The sequence below is a fragment of the Pseudochaenichthys georgianus genome, chromosome 20 (assembly GCF_902827115.2).
Source record: "Pseudochaenichthys georgianus chromosome 20, fPseGeo1.2, whole genome shotgun sequence".
Classification (NCBI taxonomy): Eukaryota; Metazoa; Chordata; class Actinopteri; order Perciformes; family Channichthyidae; genus Pseudochaenichthys; species Pseudochaenichthys georgianus.
In genome coordinates this window covers 17,559,449-17,577,620 of record NC_047522.1, presented here as the reverse complement: position 1 = coordinate 17,577,620, position 18,172 = coordinate 17,559,449, and the positions used below count along the sequence as shown (strand labels likewise).

Sequence of the window (18,172 nt, the reverse complement as noted above, 5' to 3'; positions counted from 1 at the left end):
TACAATGCAAATGAGAAGCTTCCATGAACACAGCAGGTGGAAAAACACGTTGATCAGTCAAACACAACAACGTCTGAGAATCAGAATATGTCAGCAGCCATTAATACACATTCACCAGTTCTTTATCATCAAATGCCAGTTTTTGAACAATCGTAGGAGATGGCTGCCGGACTTTAAGACCCTCATTTGTGGAAAAATGAGGTCTAAGCCGAACCGGAAAATCAGATCTCTGCCCAGTAAATTTTTTGGGCAGACGGATGATAAAAAAACTGTTTTTTTACTGATGTGGGAAATGGATGACTGTCATCACCGTTATCTCCACTCTGAAGTGATACAAAAACTTCTACTTTACAGTCACCCAGCAGCTCCTATTGAGTGAATAAATCTACCACTAAATTCGCAATCAGGCAAATCTGCCCTTTTTACCACAGACAGTGTAGCCCCAGAATCAACCAAAAATGTAACATCAACACCCATGACAGCCAAAGTCAGTGTGGGACATTTCTTAATGCAAACATTCACTGTCATATTTCAAATATGTACCCTCTTTAACCACAGACATGTCTTCTACATTTTCCAATTACTCAATAGCATGGTGTGTGTGTGTGTGTGTGTGTGTGTGTGTGTGTGTGTGTGTGTGTGTGTGTGTGTGTGTGTGTGTGTGTGTGTGTGTGTGTGTGTGTGTGTGTGTGTGTGTGTGTGTGTGTGTGTGTGTGTGTGTGTGTGTGTGTGTGTGTGTGTGTGTGTGTGTGTGTGTGTGTGTCACTTCCCTGGTGCTGCTGGCTGAATTTCCGTCTCGCTCGATTGGGCCGCTTCCTCCCCATCTGGTGTAGGTCAGTCTTTGTGAATGGTGGCCCCGTCCTTGCTGTCCCCCTCTGCCTCCACTGCCAGTGTTCTGTGAGCAGTTCCATAATCCAATGTTCAACACTGCCACACTTGAAACATCTTTCGTCAAATGAAGGTCTTGCTTCTCGTCCTCTGCCTCGGAAAACCTCCTCTGCCTCTCCCTCGGTATTGTGAGCGGCCAGCATTCTGCGTAGCTTGCGCTGTGTCTGTGAGTCCGTTGAGAAAGGCATTACTGAGGTGTGTCCCCCAAACACCTGCTTGGGCATCGGGTTTGTTTATCCCGCTGTTGTCCCCATCTACTTGGGGCTGATGGGGGTGGCGAGCTTGGAGTTGACGGACTGCATGGCTGTAGTGGCGGTGGAGGTGGTTGAGGTGTGCCAACCGGATTGCCAGGGTTGTAGCCTACCCCGGGGGAGGGAAAGGATACCCAGTCGAGGAGAGGTCATTCAGGCCTGCAATGAAAGGACACAGAGATGTCTGTGGTTTACATGGTTTTGGAAATAATTTATTTTCCTTCTTTTCTTCACATTCATCTTCAACCTTAATATTTTCTTTAATGCACAAGGCCAACTGCCTTTTTGTACTCCCCAGTATTATAAACACTTTCTGTGAGTGTCCAGTTTTCTATAAGTCTTTTACTTTAACTTTATTTTTACCCTTCATTCCATCTTCATGTTCTTGTCATTTATTCCTTAGGTTCTTGATTTTTAATTTACTCAAAAAACCTCCCTTTGGAAATCCGAACATTTCCGTCCAGATATTTAATTTAGACAGACTGTTTTCACCATGGTTTTGTTCGCATGACATCTACAATCGGACCCTCAGGAGAGTGTACTCGTCCCCTACCTTGCTTTGCTCCCATAACAAAGTCTTTAAGTGTTACCAAAACACTTGCTTTGCTCCCATAACAAAGTCTTTAAGTGTTACCAAAACACTTGCTTTGCTCCCATAACAAAGTCTTTAAGTGTTACCAAAACACCCCGTGTTACCAAAACACTATTTTTCACCCGTCGGTGATGTGATATTTGTTTCACAGTACAAATCACACAAACACTAATCGTAATCCCAAATCACGACGGATATCCCAAATATCCTACTTTCGAGCAGTCCCTCTCATAAATGCCATGGAGTTTAATTACGTTTAACTTGAAACAATTTAGACACTGTACATCTCACCGAGTATTGAAAGCCTTTTGAGTTCGTTGGATCGCGTGAAGTCAATCGGTTCCACCCCCGGCGCTGGTCCTCTCGTCCCGCACGGTTTCTGTCGAGGTAGAGAAGGATCCGAGGATCCTGTAGCTAGCGACCACCAGCGTCCGTAGGTGTTCCCAATCGAACTTGCAGAGATCCTGCCGACAACGCCAATTGTTATGGAAATCTGAGACCCAATACTGTGGAGATTCACAAGTCAGAAAGATCAAAACAAATAAATGGTGAAACAGACAGAGTTGTCTTTCTGGTTATTTATTTGAAGCTTCAAATACATAAGATACAATAAAATAGACACAGGTCTCACAGAGTATAGAATAGTCTGCGTGAGTGTGCGCAGTACAATATAGTCACAAAGCTTATATACAGCAAAGGGAGGGAAGCTCAGAAATCTGTCTTCACACGGTATTAGACACCTGGCCTTGAGCTGTAGGTAGTATAACGGTTCTCAGAATAGGGAAGTTCTCGTGCGACTTTGTGTGAGTCTCAACCCAGTAGCCAAATCAGCTCTGTGGCCTTGAAGCGCTTGGGAATAAACCCACAGTAGAGTAGATAGAAGAAAACAGCACATCTCAGGAAATGAGAAGCATTTGGTTTAAACATATAAGGATATAATAAAAATGTCCACTACATTATTCACCCATATTTATGATTTCATGGTTACATATAATAATACTTGAGTTCAAAATATACATGGATATATTTATACTAGGAGAAAAAATTGAAATATTCAACAAGAAACAAAAATGGGCAAATAGGATCACTTAACTCATCGTTTTAATAGAAAATAAAAGGTTTTCTCTTAGTGACATGCATGCATTTTCCAAATTACATTTGAAAAAGAAAGCTAAAGGCTCAACATCAATTCACTGAGCACATTAATGACTGATTTTAGGAAACAAAACTAAATAAATCATGCATACAAATTGGTGCAAAATGCCTCTTGATTAAGTCAAAATGAATGGCTGACGTTTTTTATATTTAGTTCTTAACATACAGTACATTCAACACTTCTGAGGGGAGCAATTACGCAACATGAGCTGCTGGAAGGCTTTTAATGTGAAACATCTGCGCAGGAAACGAGCTGCAGAGCAGAAACGCAGTGTAATATATCAGAGGGCAGGACACTCCTGTGTTGTAGTGATGGGATTATGGCTGAGGAATTAAATATAAAGACTAATAGATGGCAGTCTCTGCAGCGGGGGGTTGACGTCAGAGTGTTTGTTAAATTCTGACACTTCTGCAAAGTCAGGAGAAACCGCAGAAGTTTATCTCATTGTGCTGTCAGTCCGAAAGAAAACTTCAGCCGTTGTATTTCACTTATAAACTTTATAAGTCTGAGCTGGCAAAATAAGCCTCGCTGTGATGAAAGTACATATTTCTTTTCTATATTGTTGACATTTATCAACGTAATGCACGTCAGAAAGATGACTTTTCACTAGATTTTTCTACAAATCTGGACATATACTCTTAATCTCATATTTGTCCAAAATATAACTTCTCTGGTTCCAAAGTGTCAGTGTATTGATCAAAGTTTGGTCACTTTCTGTTGAGTAATTGGAGTTAAACAGCACCGTGACCTCGGTGGGATTTGAACCCGGTTAAACCCGCTCTCCTTCAATTAAATCTTTTTTTTGGCAGGGTGTCCTGTGTGGGCGGAGGTTTTATGGGTGTAGTTTGACCCTCCATTAAAAACGCACCTCCCCGGGGGGTTGACGATGCAGTTTGAATATTTATTGGCCCCTGTTTAATTACAACACAATAATTTCGGCTGCAACGCTCACATTTCAGAGCATCCTTGAATGCACCACTACTCTTAACTCTAAAATCTTGATGGTACAATCTGGAAGATCGAAGTCCTCAGGACTGAGTTTGAGAGAGTTTGAGAGAAAAATGTCACCAAAAATAGTCCTTTGAATAATGACTCTTTATATATATATATATATATATATAGTTAAAATGACTCTTAAAAGTATATATTTCTTGCTTTTACTTCTGAAGAGTTGATTTTAATATTGCCTCCCATGAGTTTAATCATCTCTATATGTATACTTTTATAGACAAAATATCAGATTCTTTATTAAAGTATAGATGATAAAATGCATACTTTCCTTTTAGTGCCATTGTTTACCCTGAAACTTCCTCAAAGGATCACCTTTCCTAAAATGCCTTTCATGCAGTCACCTGACGAGGCCTGTGCATTTGTTATTTTTATTTTGATCCATAAAAACAAAACGCAAGACTCAAAATTAAACCCACTTTACACAAAAAATGCCTGATTTGAATCCAGACAGAAATCCAGATTCTGCAGCTCTGAGTGTTCCCTCTGCTGTTGACCCGTCGTAATGTCTCGTAAAAAAAGAGCGTGACCTGTCCACTCCGGTAATTGAGTGACTGATGGGAAATCACTGCTGTTAGATTTGGTTAGCGATCAGGTGGCGATCAATCAGAGCGTTACGGAGTGGGTGGGGGGGGGGGAAACATGAGCTTCGCTGGCATTGTCCAAAAAATCAGTTCCTTTGATCTTTTGTAACCACTTCCCTTCAGTTAAAACACATTATGGGGTCACGGAAGGTTGTGAAGGAGAATTCATCAGGACTTACGAGAAGAGAATACACTGACACTGGGAGACGTCATAGTGATGAGACGGGGGATGTTATTGAGTCTGTAGATCCGTTATCACGTGTTATATCATACCACGTGTTCCCCATCAAATAGTGTAAGCCTCAAATTCTTTGTTTAAGGCCATTGTAAATCAAGACATTTCAAAAGTGAAACAAATGGTGGATATTATTGTGAGGAATAACATGTAAATAAAAGAGAAAAGCTCACAATGATTGCGAAAATAAATAAAATATTCTCTGAGTTCTAAATCACAAATGTATCAGAAAATAAATTAAGTGTTTACATCATTGTTATTTGATTTGAAACCTCTATAACTGTTAACACATGCACCCATAGTTCCACCTCACCTGGAATCAACCAATGCAAAGGCATCTTCGAGTGACTGGGAGAAAGGCATTCTGGGAAATTGAGTCTTCAAGGCAGTTTTAGGAAAAGCAAAGGCACATTAAAGAAAAAAGTAAAGTGTTCTTTAAGTGCTCCTTACTTCATCTCCCAACTACTCATAGTGTTCAGTCAGTGACGCACGCACACACACACACACACACACACACACACACACACACACACACACACACACACACACACACACACACACACACACACACACACACACACACACACACACACACACACACACACACACACACACACACACACACACACACACACACACACACACACACACACACACAATGTCAGTAGGTGTGTGTCCTTGAACCAAGGGCCGTCCTGCGGTCAGATGGCTCTTAAGGAGGACAGGGACACATAAGTCACCTCTCTACACACACACACACACACACACACACACACACACACACACACACACACACACACACACACACACACACACACACACACACACACACACACACACACACACCAAGGATGGAGAACATGGTAAATGAGTGTGAGGTTGTACGAACCAAAAAATATCACTAAAGTGCATGTATGGACAAACACAAACACACACACTCCGCCCCTGACACATCACCCTTCTGTGCCCGAGCTTTATTAAAACCAGAGTGATGATCTGTGAAAAGAGAAACACACTCACACACTAAATGTCTGATTGATGCTCTCCTCCCCTTCCACCGAGTCAGGATTCCCATGGAGACAGAGTAACACACACACACACACACACACACACACACACACACACACACACACACACACACACACACACACACACACACACGCACGCACGCAATCTGCCCCTGTGCACACCACACACACATACAATCTGCCCCTGTGTTCCTGATGTAATGACATGTTAATGGCTACCATCACACACACACACACACACACACACACACACACACACACACACACACACACACACACACACACACACACACACACACACACACACACACACACACACACACACCACACACACACACACACACACACACAATCTCCCCACACACCACACTCGTCAGCCATTTTCACAGCATTAGAGGAACAACATTTTAAATCTTCTTAATAAAATCATCAATACATTTTTTTAAATATAGGGACAAGCTTATTTTAGGGGTGTCATAAGAATATTAAGTACATTTGCTGAAATACAAATAAAATGTACCAATTTTTTCTGATAGATTTCATAATTATATTTCAGATAAGATTTTTTAATGAATTAAATAATAATAATGTTTCGGTTTGGACTAAAATAATATTTTGAAGGTAATATTTTTGTAATTGTTACAAAGATGAATGAATGTGTTAGAGTAGAAATAATCTTTCGATTTTATTTAGTTTAGCGGACTAAAAGATGAAATTCCTTAATCTATGCGTTTAAACATTAATATTTTTTAGCTTTATATTGAAGATAGTTGCTTTAAGCCATTACAACACTTTTGGAAATAAATAAAATAGTTTCATATATCTTGAACAGATCAAATAAGTTGGATAAGGAAAGGTGGGGAAAGCTTATTTTCCATTATTCAGCGATAACATATTGAGTAATTAATTTCAAAACACACATACTGACACACAATATGTTATTATTGAATATGTGATAGTTTGTACAGTGCACATGTGTAATGTTTGAGCTACTTGAAAAAATAAGTATGTGAGTTGGATTGAGATTTAAAAGTAGCCTAGGCTAAAAGATGGAACAAACATTACATGAATGTAACCATTGTTACAACTTTTCAGAATTTATGATTTTCTACACTGGATTAAGATTTACAACCTCAGCAGAAACTTGGACAAAAAGTCCCGGGAACTTTAGGTGAAAACCGGGATATGGTCCCTTTTTATTGTTAAATATTAGACGGTGAATACAACTCTCTATACATGCAAACATTCACAAGGATCACAGATATCATGACGTTGATAAAAAAAGATAATATTACACCCGATTTCATAATTTCTGATTGTGGTAAATGTAAGCTGTTGGTGCTCTTCCTCCTCAGGGTAGTACTCTTGAACTTCCCGCAGTATTTTCAGACTTTGCTGTGTGTTTCTTCTTCTGTTGTGTGTGTACACCCCCCACACTGCAGGCTGTTAACAGAGTTTATCAAAGTAGGGAACCTGCAGGCGCTGCGAACCTTTAGAGTGCTGCGAGCGCTGAAAACTATCTCAGTCATCCCAGGTAAGCCGCACCTGCAGGGGGCGCCACGGACAGAAAACACTCGTCATCGTAACGTGAACGTCCTCTTCCTGTTCGTCCCATGTCTGCCCTGTCCCCGCCCACTTTCTACTCTCTGACCAACCAGGTGCCCAGGCTGTAGTCACCTGTCATGAACTGAAGAAAAGTGAGGAAGGAAAAGTCAGACAATTAAAAGCTGAACACATGTTCCTGAAACTGGAGATTTGTTTTAGATTCAAAGACAAAAAAATCAACTATACTACTTGCCTTTTAGAGTCAAGCTTTACTTATCAAAACAGTGACACAAAGCTAGACTTTTTAGGCTCTGTACCGTGAAAGGCTAACCTACTTTTAGTATGTTTCCTAAAAATAACTACTTTTTAAATGTAATTTCTCACTAAACTTTGAGTTCTATCGTACACATATTGTAAGTACAGTACTGTTCCCAAAACATACTGGTAAATTGCAGCCCTAATTCAACCCTAAAGATAAATAAACAACAAGACATTTATCTAAAGAAATATGTTGCACAGATTGAAACCACAAATATTTGTTCTCTAGTTTGGCTCCATGTGACACTAGAGTTGACACTAAACTAAATAAATAATTTGCAGAGATTTAAACTGTGAGTTTATCTCCAGTTTTACTCCATGTGAGCAACTTCCTGTCAGACTTCCTCTTCCTCCACTCTCTTCCCCTCTCTGTCTCTCTTCATCTCTCCGTTCCTCGTTGTTGCTCGGTGTGTCACCCTCTGTGTGTGTCTGTTTTTGTGCTTCTGTCTCCGGCGTGCTGCAGATATGTCACTGAGTTTGTGGACCTGGGTAATGTGTCAGCCTTACGGACGTTCAGGGTGCTGCGAGCGCTCAAAACCATCTCTGTCATCCCAGGTGAGGAAGCCAAGCGCAGGGGCGGGAACATCAAACGCACCCCCCCCCCCCCCCGGCCCGGGCCTGCAGGAAGATTAAAATCTCATCCTGCATACTACCCGCTGAACAAACCTGCTTTTTAAAATACATCTTTAATAAAGTACACAGAGGTAGTATGCAGAAAGAAATCTTTCTCATTATTAGTTGTGTGTGCACATCATAGGCTCAGTAGACAGCGACAAAAACATATGCATTTACACATTCCAGGTCTCATCTTGAGAAATCTAATATTGTAAAATATTTTAAGCAAATATTGGTAATACACAAATATAAATGATAAAGAGGAACAATTTTGTTACAATAAACATTTCTAAAATATACAGTTTTAATGAGTGACGCTTTATCTAAATATGAACCTCTTTGATTCAGGGTCCTTTATTACCTCTTATGCAATATCAAAACTAGCTTTTAAAAAGATCTGACGCACTGAAATAACACTTTAAAATGACTTTGTACATAACACTGGATGTCCAATTTAGAATCATTAAGTTGTTCAAATATATTTTATTATGGTGGGAAGTTGTGAGGCATCGTCATAGAGAAATAACTTAGTCTTGGCTTTCATGTCATGTACTTATACTTTTATGAACCATTTGACTTCTCCTCCACTACAATAATCTGAATGTTTAATTTGACAATCAAAAACAAAAGTGTGATCGTAGTGACTCCAGTTTTAAATGTGGATCCACTTTTAAATGTTTATTAAGAGAGGGATTCAGTCCTTTATATTACGTTTTTGTACACATTTGTATCATAGATTTAACTTTAAACTTTAATATTTTTTTCTACCATTACTGAAAAAACAGTTATTAAAATGTGGATACATCTCTTCACATCTGTCGCTTGCTGGCCTCTGTATGACTCCACTGTGCATGTTAGCATGCAGCGCTAACAGCGTTATAAGCATCTTTAACGTGATTAAAACATCTCCATGCCATGGTCATGTTATAACAACGTCTAAAACTTGTTATAACTATTTTAGCTACATGTGAAAAGCATCTCATAACAAAATATAATCACACTGCTCATTCATTAGCTTACAGACGCTAAGAAGTTCAATTATAATGCAAATTAAAAGTCTGTTTCTAATGAGTTTAATTAAAGGTGGGGTAGGTAAGTTTCAGAAACCGGCTCGAGATACACTTTTTGTTATATTCCATGGAATGCTCTTAACATCCCGATAGCAATGAATATCTTAAGTGCTTTGACAAAAAATCCATAAAAAATTTCATCTGTAGAAGCCGTAATACTGTAAAAAGTACAACCAATCCGTTTAGCCGGACCGGCTAAACGGATTGGATGGCCTACCTGCCTGTCAGCCTTCCATCGGGGCACAAACTTATCTCGTGCCCTCATTGGTCATGTGCGCGTTCGTGTGTGTTGGAGGAGGGGCTCTGTAAGGAAGTGGCAGATTTTCTCCGGTTGTGTATTTTCAAATTCTAGCGATCTCGAGCCGGTTTCTCAAACTTACCTACCCCACCTTTAATAGAAAAAAGCTCAAGTTATAAAAAGTCGAAATGGAACTTTTATTTGTTACAATTGGCCGACGTCAACTTGTCTGCACCCTTTGTGTTCTCACTGTGTGTATTCCTGCTGTTTTTACTACCTGTGTGTGTTGTTGAATGTTAACTGGCAGATCATTTTCCTTTATTCTGTTGATGATTACTTTATTCCCATGGTGACGTTGACATTTATGAAAAACTTAAAGCTGCTGTTTGATGAAAACCTTTATACTTCTTTATATTATACATATTAAAATGATGCAACTTTTGTTGAAGAGATTTTCTACCAACAGCAGAGTTATATTTTCTTTTTTATTCAATTGGTGTTTTATTTCTCTGGTACATAAAGATGGCTGCCCTTTGGTTTGACTCCATAACCTTTCTTACTTTGCAGCTTGTAAAAACGCCCCTGAAAAAACATCCTTTTCAAACACAGTTATAACATGTGTGTTTGTTGCTATAACTCAATTAACAATTACTGTTGCATATTGAGAAAAGGCTGTAATATTAGATTATGATCAAAGTTGAGACGGCAGCCATATTTATGATCACCTAATGTTACAAGGAAGTTCACCCAAAAACAATTAAAATAATGTTCTCAAATGGCATTATTAGAACTGAACAAAATGTAAACATATTCTGAACGAAAGAATCTCAGCATTGTCCAAGTGGGTTTTATCCATACATTTGTCTCATTGAACAATTTGAACTAAATGATTATCAAATAAAAAAAATGTGCTTTCTATCGTGTGCGCAAAATGACGTTTTGTCCACTAATTGATAGAAAAGTATTTATGCTATAAAAGGGTTTTTTATATTTATATATTGTTTTTGGGTAAACCATTCTTTTTAAAGAAATCCGACTTGAAACCTTTCTTTGAACTAGCCTGTTTTTTATCCAGATTCTTATATTTAAAACTTTAATTGAATTATAGATGTTTTCTTGTTAAGTGATCACATCCACATCACATTTCCCTGACCTCTGACCTCGTGTGCACCCTCTGGGTGGCGGCAGGCCTGAAGACGATCGTGGGCGCTCTGATCCAGTCGGTGAAGAAGCTGGCGGACGTGATGATCCTCACCGTGTTCTGCCTGAGCGTCTTCGCCCTCATCGGCCTGCAGCTGTTCATGGGGAACCTGCGGCAGAAATGTGTCCGCAACACGGCACACTGCCTCAACGACAGCATGTCCGCCAACGCCTCCTTCCTCTGCAACAACAAGACCTGGGCGTCGCTGCACGACTTCATCAGCGATGAGGGTGAGGACACAGCTCTCAAAACTTACTGTAATGTGGTTCATGCATTGCTGTTTGCACTGATAAAGCAGCAGTAGAAGGGAAAGTAACCAGATGGTGACTTGTAGTACTGTAAGACGCATTTAAGAAAGTAAGTTGTAAAGATGAAGCAGAGTCTGGCTTTGTTCACACTTTGTGGCAGAATAGAAAAGTAGAAAGAGTACTTCTTTCACCTCTGGGTGTATGCATCACTTGTGGGACTAACAATACAGCAGTGGACAGGGAAGCAGCCAGGTAGTGACTCTCAATAAATTACAATTAAAACAACAAAAGCTGTTAAAGTGAAGCTGAACCTGGCTTTGGTGAACTCAGGGATTTAAAGTTCGAGGTTGAGAATGCATTGCCTATATCTTGACTAAAAATGTCACACTTAGCAGCAGAATTGGATGTGAGATTTTGAAAACTGTATTTCTTTCTGACTGACTACATTTGAAAGACTTGGTTTGTTATTGTTGCTCAAACGCACACTTAAGGTTTAACTACTGGTCTTAGAAAAGGCTATTTGAACTCATTCGTGCTGGAAATCTGTTGTTAAGGGGTTAAAGAAATCATTTCTGAGACTATTGTAGCAAATGACCGGAAAGAGACACAAAGTTACTAATAATAGACACTGAGACTGAAGACTTATTCAGAATGTAGTATATGCCATCGCATTTTATAATGCAGAAGTAAACAATGCTAGTCGCTTTTTATAAGATACATTTAAGAAATGTAATTGTTTGGATGTGAAAAGCTGAGTCTGGCTTTTTATAATCCATAGCTAATTTCCAGGTGATGATGTGGAAAAGATTTACTTTTCCATTTCTAACCGATTTTGGAATTCATACGTTTCTTAATGAATGTGTCATTGTTGCTTAAACACACACAACTGAAGGCCTTTTAGAAAAGTTATTTAAAGGCTGTTGTGATGAAAAGCTGTGGTTAGAGTGGAACAATGTTCTCATGGATACATAAAAAGAGTTATAACACAACTATAAACAGACTCAAAATGATGACAAAGTGACTACAAGAGACACAAACTGTGTGTGCATGAGAGAGTGTGAGGTCATATGAGGTCAGCTGGTGTATATACACTATTGGACATGTCAGGCATTTGGCCAGGGAACATAATATATGTTATGTGGACATGCTTATACACTCACAGTACATATAAGCACATACTGTACTATACACACACACAGAAGTCGAGGTCAGGGTTAGGGAAACACTTAACGCTGTCAGATGAAACCTGAGTGTGTTTTCTCCATGTGACCTCAACGCTCAACCACCTCTGCACACATGCATGTTTCCACTTCTTCATCTACACACTTTATTTGTATTTAATTGTAATTTCTGTGAACATATCTGGTGTCAGTCCATGTCTTCTTCTTTTGCCCTTTTTCTTTTCTGTAATATTTCTTTTCTTTTTGTATCATTTTTAACTTAAAATCTTTTTCTCCTTTCACATCCCATTATTCTCTGTTTTATCTGAGAGGAAATACAATCACTACAAAGTAACACAATTACTAGAATCAAACAAATCCAGCTGCTTTTTTGCTCACAAAAAAACCTCAAATAAAATGTTTCGTCTTGTCAGCTGCTGTTTGTCCGCTAGTCTTGTGAGAGATGTTTTTATAATGATAGCTTCTTCAATTCATCTGCGTAATTAATACAACTATATTGTCTCCTTCCTCTACCAATAACATGGCTTCCATCTTTCCTAGTGTCTTTCTCTGGTAAGGGATTGTTTCCGGGGAGCCTGTGAAGCCTTTTGACACTTTACAAATGAACTTGCACAACTCCTTTATGACTATAAGCAAACCATATTTTCACCCAATTATTTCTGTCAGACAGCAGAAAAGAAGCCATGCTCAAAACACACCCCGGGACAAACACACTCCCTCGTTATCTAGAAACAGATGTGTAATTGTTTAAAGTAATGACGTGTCGCAGAAGCAGTGTTTCTCCTCTGTTAAAGGGTGAAACCGCCTCAAATAAGATAAAGGCGACTTTGAGTTTACAGTAATGGTTTGTTGCTAATGCACCTTCTATTTATTCATTTCCAGTTTGCTTTGCCGTGCATCACATCAAACAAATGTCCCCTGCAGGCTCCCATATCGACCTCTAAAAGCTGCCGTGAAACCCGAGAGCCGTTAAAGCTCGGCTGATCTGAAAACAATGGAGATCAATGTGGATGTTCTCCATGCTTAAACATTTCCCATCATGCAATGTTTGCTCTGTCTGGTCAGAGCGTCCCCGGAGCTGCACGTTCAATAAATGAATATCAGAGACGCAGAACATGTACTCCCATTAGATTTTAATAGTTTAAACGAGAAATCTACTTTAAACAGTACTGTATATCATACCAATAAATCCCATTTTATTATAATTATAAAAAATAACAGATAAATAAATTCAAATAAAGTAATAAAATGAACAGTTTTAGATGGGATAGAATTGGATCGGCTTATTTCCCCCCTATATGTAACCGTTGTTACAAAAAATATACATTTTACAATAAGTAATAATAAGAGAGTTTGATGAGGGAGAAGACCGAAATCTGAACATATTAGGCTCCGTTTCCCTCTGAAATATTACTGAATAAATTAAAAGAATGTCTTTGAGTGAGTGAAAAGGCAATGATAGCGTCTTTACCTGCTGAATTGTGTATAATTATGAGTAATTGCAGGTTGTCCAAAAGGAAAGATACCTGACATATTTTTTTTAATTTATGAGAAATGATGAAAAAGGTAAATAGGCACTCAAATGTAGATTTGGGATGTTCTTCTTTCTAGTAGTCTGGAAGAAGACATTTGAGCGAATCCAAATAGCCCAAAATCCTAAGATTTAAATGTTTTGTCCATGAAAACAAGACATTGTGAGAATATATTAACAAGTGATTAATATATTTCCTTCTTGGCAGAGCAGACTAACTGCCTCAGTATATTTCACATTTCGTACCTGCAGATTCTCATCATGTAAATGCATCTCTTGCTGATGAAAATACACAGGGGGAGGATGAGTGGAGGTGCATTTACCTTGCAAATAAATCTAAATGAAGCCCACCCTCTTGATATCCAACAGAGACAATTTCCCTGTCCCTGCAGCTCTGTGAAATCTTCTCAAATGGGGGTTGTGCTTAAAGAAACCTTTATTAAATGTCAGTCCGCAGACTATTATGCATCTATTCGGGGGAGTTTCTGAAGTTCCAGATAATGACTGCTCCTATGTGCTTTGTCTGCCTCAGTGACTAATCTTAGAGCTTCACTCTGAGCAACAGAACAAAAGCACTTCAGAAGTTTTTAGCTGCAGACTCCCAGATGCACTTGATAACAAATGAATGTCAGCGCTGCTGAAAAGTTGAAGTGCCTTCAGCGGTCAGAGGCAAACACAAGCACCAGAGAACATGTTTACTTTGTCAAAGGAGTGAACTCTGCACGTTGATCCGTGACAAGCTGAAGTTGTACAGGCATTGGTTTCTGGGAAAATCTTCTGTTTCCCAGAGTACTTTTAGTGATAACATAATGACACCTATTGTAACATATTCCTATTGAAATGCTTTTTAATCTCTAACATAAAAAAAGAGAGAAGCTGAGTTTTTAAAGAAAAAGATACAGCTGGCTTTTTTATTTCTGACTTTTTGTAATAAGATCATAAATACCTATTGTAATATGTTCCTATTACAATGCTATGTATTTGCTTATATAATAAATATTTAAAACTAGATGATTAATTTGTTATCTAAATATTGAACTTAATTGTTCATTATTAACAATATAAGTTGTTTATGGTATTTACAGAATAAACAATGAAACCCCCCTTTAAAATGGAACATTCCAAGTTCCATTGAGTCCATAATGGTGCGTTCACACCGGACGGCGAGTTCCCACTTCCTTGCGAGTTCACCAACACATTAGAAGAAAGAAGACTTTGAAAGAAATGCTTTATTCTCCATGACATACTGTTGTTTTACAGAAAAGTGTTTGAAGTTTGCTCTTTTGTTTCCCAGAGTACATTCAACATGACATCCATTGTAAAATGTTCCTATTGTAATGTTATGTAACCACTCATTATTAAAGTAATACATATTCAGCACTGTATCACTTGATATAATAATAATAATAAAACTAAACAATGAAACCCACCTCAAAATGAAACTGTCCATGTTCTATTGAGCTTATTAGAAGCTCCTACGTCATGGGAAACATTTGCAGGTTCCCCGCATCAATAAAGAAAATATGCTTTGTTCCGTGTGACATACAGAGGTTTTAAACTTCAGTTTCGCTCTCTTGTTCCCCCGGTACATTTAGTGATGAGAACATGACACCCATTTTCATATTTTCCCATTGCAATGCTATGTAATCTTTCATAATGTCTGCAGTTAAATGCATTTGGTCTGAATATTGTGTTGAATAAAATATAAGTACCCTACATGTTTCTGTGAGAAAATAGATGAAAATGTCACGGCAGAATGTAAGGTCAGTTTGTTTTAAAAGCTGCATCTGATTATAGATGATGTAGTAACATTGAGTCACACAGGAAAAGCTTCAATATAAAAGATACAAAATCTGATGTTAAATTTCACAAAGTCGAGGTAATCTTTTTCACAGTTTTTCAGACGAGTAAAGTCACAGCATGTCAGCCTGTCGACTTGTTTGTCCAAAAATTGTCCATCGTGGTGTATATTTAGATTTTGGTGCATCAGAATCAGAGACATTTGATTTGTTGTTCCATATCGATAAACTCTAGAAGTGTTTTCTTCCTGCAGATATGCATTAAAAGCTTCTGATACTTGTGTGCACTAGTACTTCCCTGTAATGAAGTCAGAGTGTTTTAATGTTCTCTCAAATGACTTGTGGTGTTGAATAAATGCTCGGGCAGAGATGGTTCCTGTAATGTCCATCCTGACTAAACAAACTGAGATTCATGAGATTATTGATCTAAAAAAACAAGAACAGGAAGGGTCATCTGAATGTATCTGAAACACAAGTGATTATTGAATTTTATTTATTTGTACAACTTTATTTTCAGGAAGTAAAAAAGTTCACATGAACGTCTAACTAAAGTGGATTTTTATTTATTTTCCAGACAACTTCTACAAAGTGGAGGGAGCCAAGGATGCCTTAATCTGTGGGAACAGCAGCGACGCAGGGTGAGTGCATTTCATCTTTATTTTTGAAAACACACAAAGGAGGAGGTGTGGGTGGGGCTGGTTGAAGGATGCATGCGTTCTTGAGTGACGGATGTTGAAATGTGTCGCAGTTTTGAGCTGTTATGGTCTGCGGAGGTCAAACTTGAAGGACAATCAATAAGAAACGGGATTATTGTGAAAAGGAAGATGTTTTTGTGGTTGTTTCTTGACTCTTCTTGTTTATTGTAAAGAAGAATGAGAAAATGTTCCCACTTCTCACTCTATTTATTGTGATCGGTTTATTGTCTCAATCTCCAGATTCAAGTCTTCTTTAATACAGCATGATGTTCAGTTATGATAAAGTAGCGTATGTCTTTTCCTGGACGTAATGTGGCAAGAAATGTTGTCAATTGATTTATGTCTCCAATGGCATTGTGCTGTATTCCTGGGTAACAAGAGAATCTCTTAGATATGAGAAAAAACAAGAAACGTAAGGAGTGTTGTGGTTCACACAGGGTTGGTGTAATTGCATATTTGGACTTACCGGAGATTTAGCCGATTGGTAATATCATCCTGCTTCTGTACTTACAATTTTACTCCTGAGTTTCAGCCTCTGGTAGAGAACCGGGCACTCTACAGCACGACAACGTGCATTGTGTGTAATGCAACTGTTAATTTTATTAAATTAGTTTGTTTTTAAGGAAGGCCAGAGCTTCAGCTGTGTCAAATAGATTGTTCCCTCTAGTTAACGTTATTTAAAAGATAATGATCATGTCTTGTATTACGAGCGTCCATTCCCATTGGATAACGGAGAATTTTACACCCGGAAGTAAGTAGCCTATTCTCCTTACTGTCGATTGATTTTACAGTGATATCTGCACTACTCATCGACTAAAAAACACCATATTATCCTTGTTAATTACACAACATTGATTGGTTTGAATTGTGTGCAATGCTTTTGTATTTTCCCCCTTCGATTCGGAGAAACAAAGATTTTTTCGGAGTTTTTGGACGGCAGAAGACACTACACTACCCAGAATCCTCAGCTATCGTTTGGGACTACACCATGAACCCCGTGATCAGTCCTCAAGTTCTTTGATTGGTTGACCTCCAACTGCATTCCATATGAAAAAAAACGTTTCGTAAAAGAGAAAATCATACTTTATTCAGCAGTGCTTGCTTTACTCTTTGATAGTCATCACATGAATGCATTGTAATAAATGGTTTGGCTGCATTAAATATTACACATCTGTCTTAGTTATTTATTTATCTACAGAGATCGGGCATCAGAATACACCGGAAACTATTCTTTTACCGTTCTGTTTTAATTTCACAATAAAGTTAGTAGTAATATTTTGTTTTGATATTATTATTTTTTATTAACTACTAGACGACTGGGTCATGTTAAGACCATCTTTTTGTGGTTGCTATGGGTTTTTTCCATCGCTTTTGTGTTACAAATATCAAAACAATAACAAAATAATATTCGTCGTAAACTAAACCGGAAACAGCAGTATATTTTATTTTGTTAACACCGTAAACTTGACAGCCTTTTAACCCAAACCACCTACTGGTTAAAGCACGTTATTACACGTTTAGAGTAATGCAATGCAGGAAGATTGTGTTGCTTTTTAATGACTGTTTAAAATGCCTTTTTCTTAATGTCTTTCATTTTTGTAACGCACTTTTGAATGTGTTATATTTTATGAAAACATTCAAATATTAAGAGTACATACAAAATAGTGGGAAAGTAGAAGGTCAATTATATAAATATAGAATAGAAAATATCAAGAAGATACTCAAATGATATCTAGAGTAAAACAGTTTAGTGCCTGATAGGAGGATGTGCTAACTAATAAGGCTTTATTTAAAGAAATGTGCAGAATACGACAGTGTAATGGTGGAAGTATACACACATTGATAGATGTCTTGTAATGCACTGTTGATGAACCTGTGACCCAAGTTGTTCATTCATTGCATAACTACACTGTTGTGTATATGATATGTCAATAAACCTTAGAAAATCTTGAAATCTTGAAAGGGATGTGCAAAATAGCAATTATATAC

General features: G+C 38.2%; 1 protein-coding gene across 1 annotated transcript in view; it reads left to right on the top strand.

Annotated features, from left to right (window-relative positions):
- The window catches only part of LOC117465655 (sodium channel protein type 3 subunit alpha-like), a 230,385-nt gene that overhangs the window by 119,727 nt on the left and 92,486 nt on the right, over window positions 1-18,172 (top strand). Inside the window, exons 7-9 of the mRNA XM_034108606.2 lie at window positions 8,069-8,160; window positions 10,717-10,959; window positions 16,063-16,126. Of these exons, the coding sequence (XP_033964497.1) occupies window positions 8,069-8,160; window positions 10,717-10,959; window positions 16,063-16,126 (399 nt within the window). The remainder of the gene's footprint in view (window positions 1-8,068; window positions 8,161-10,716; window positions 10,960-16,062; window positions 16,127-18,172) is intronic.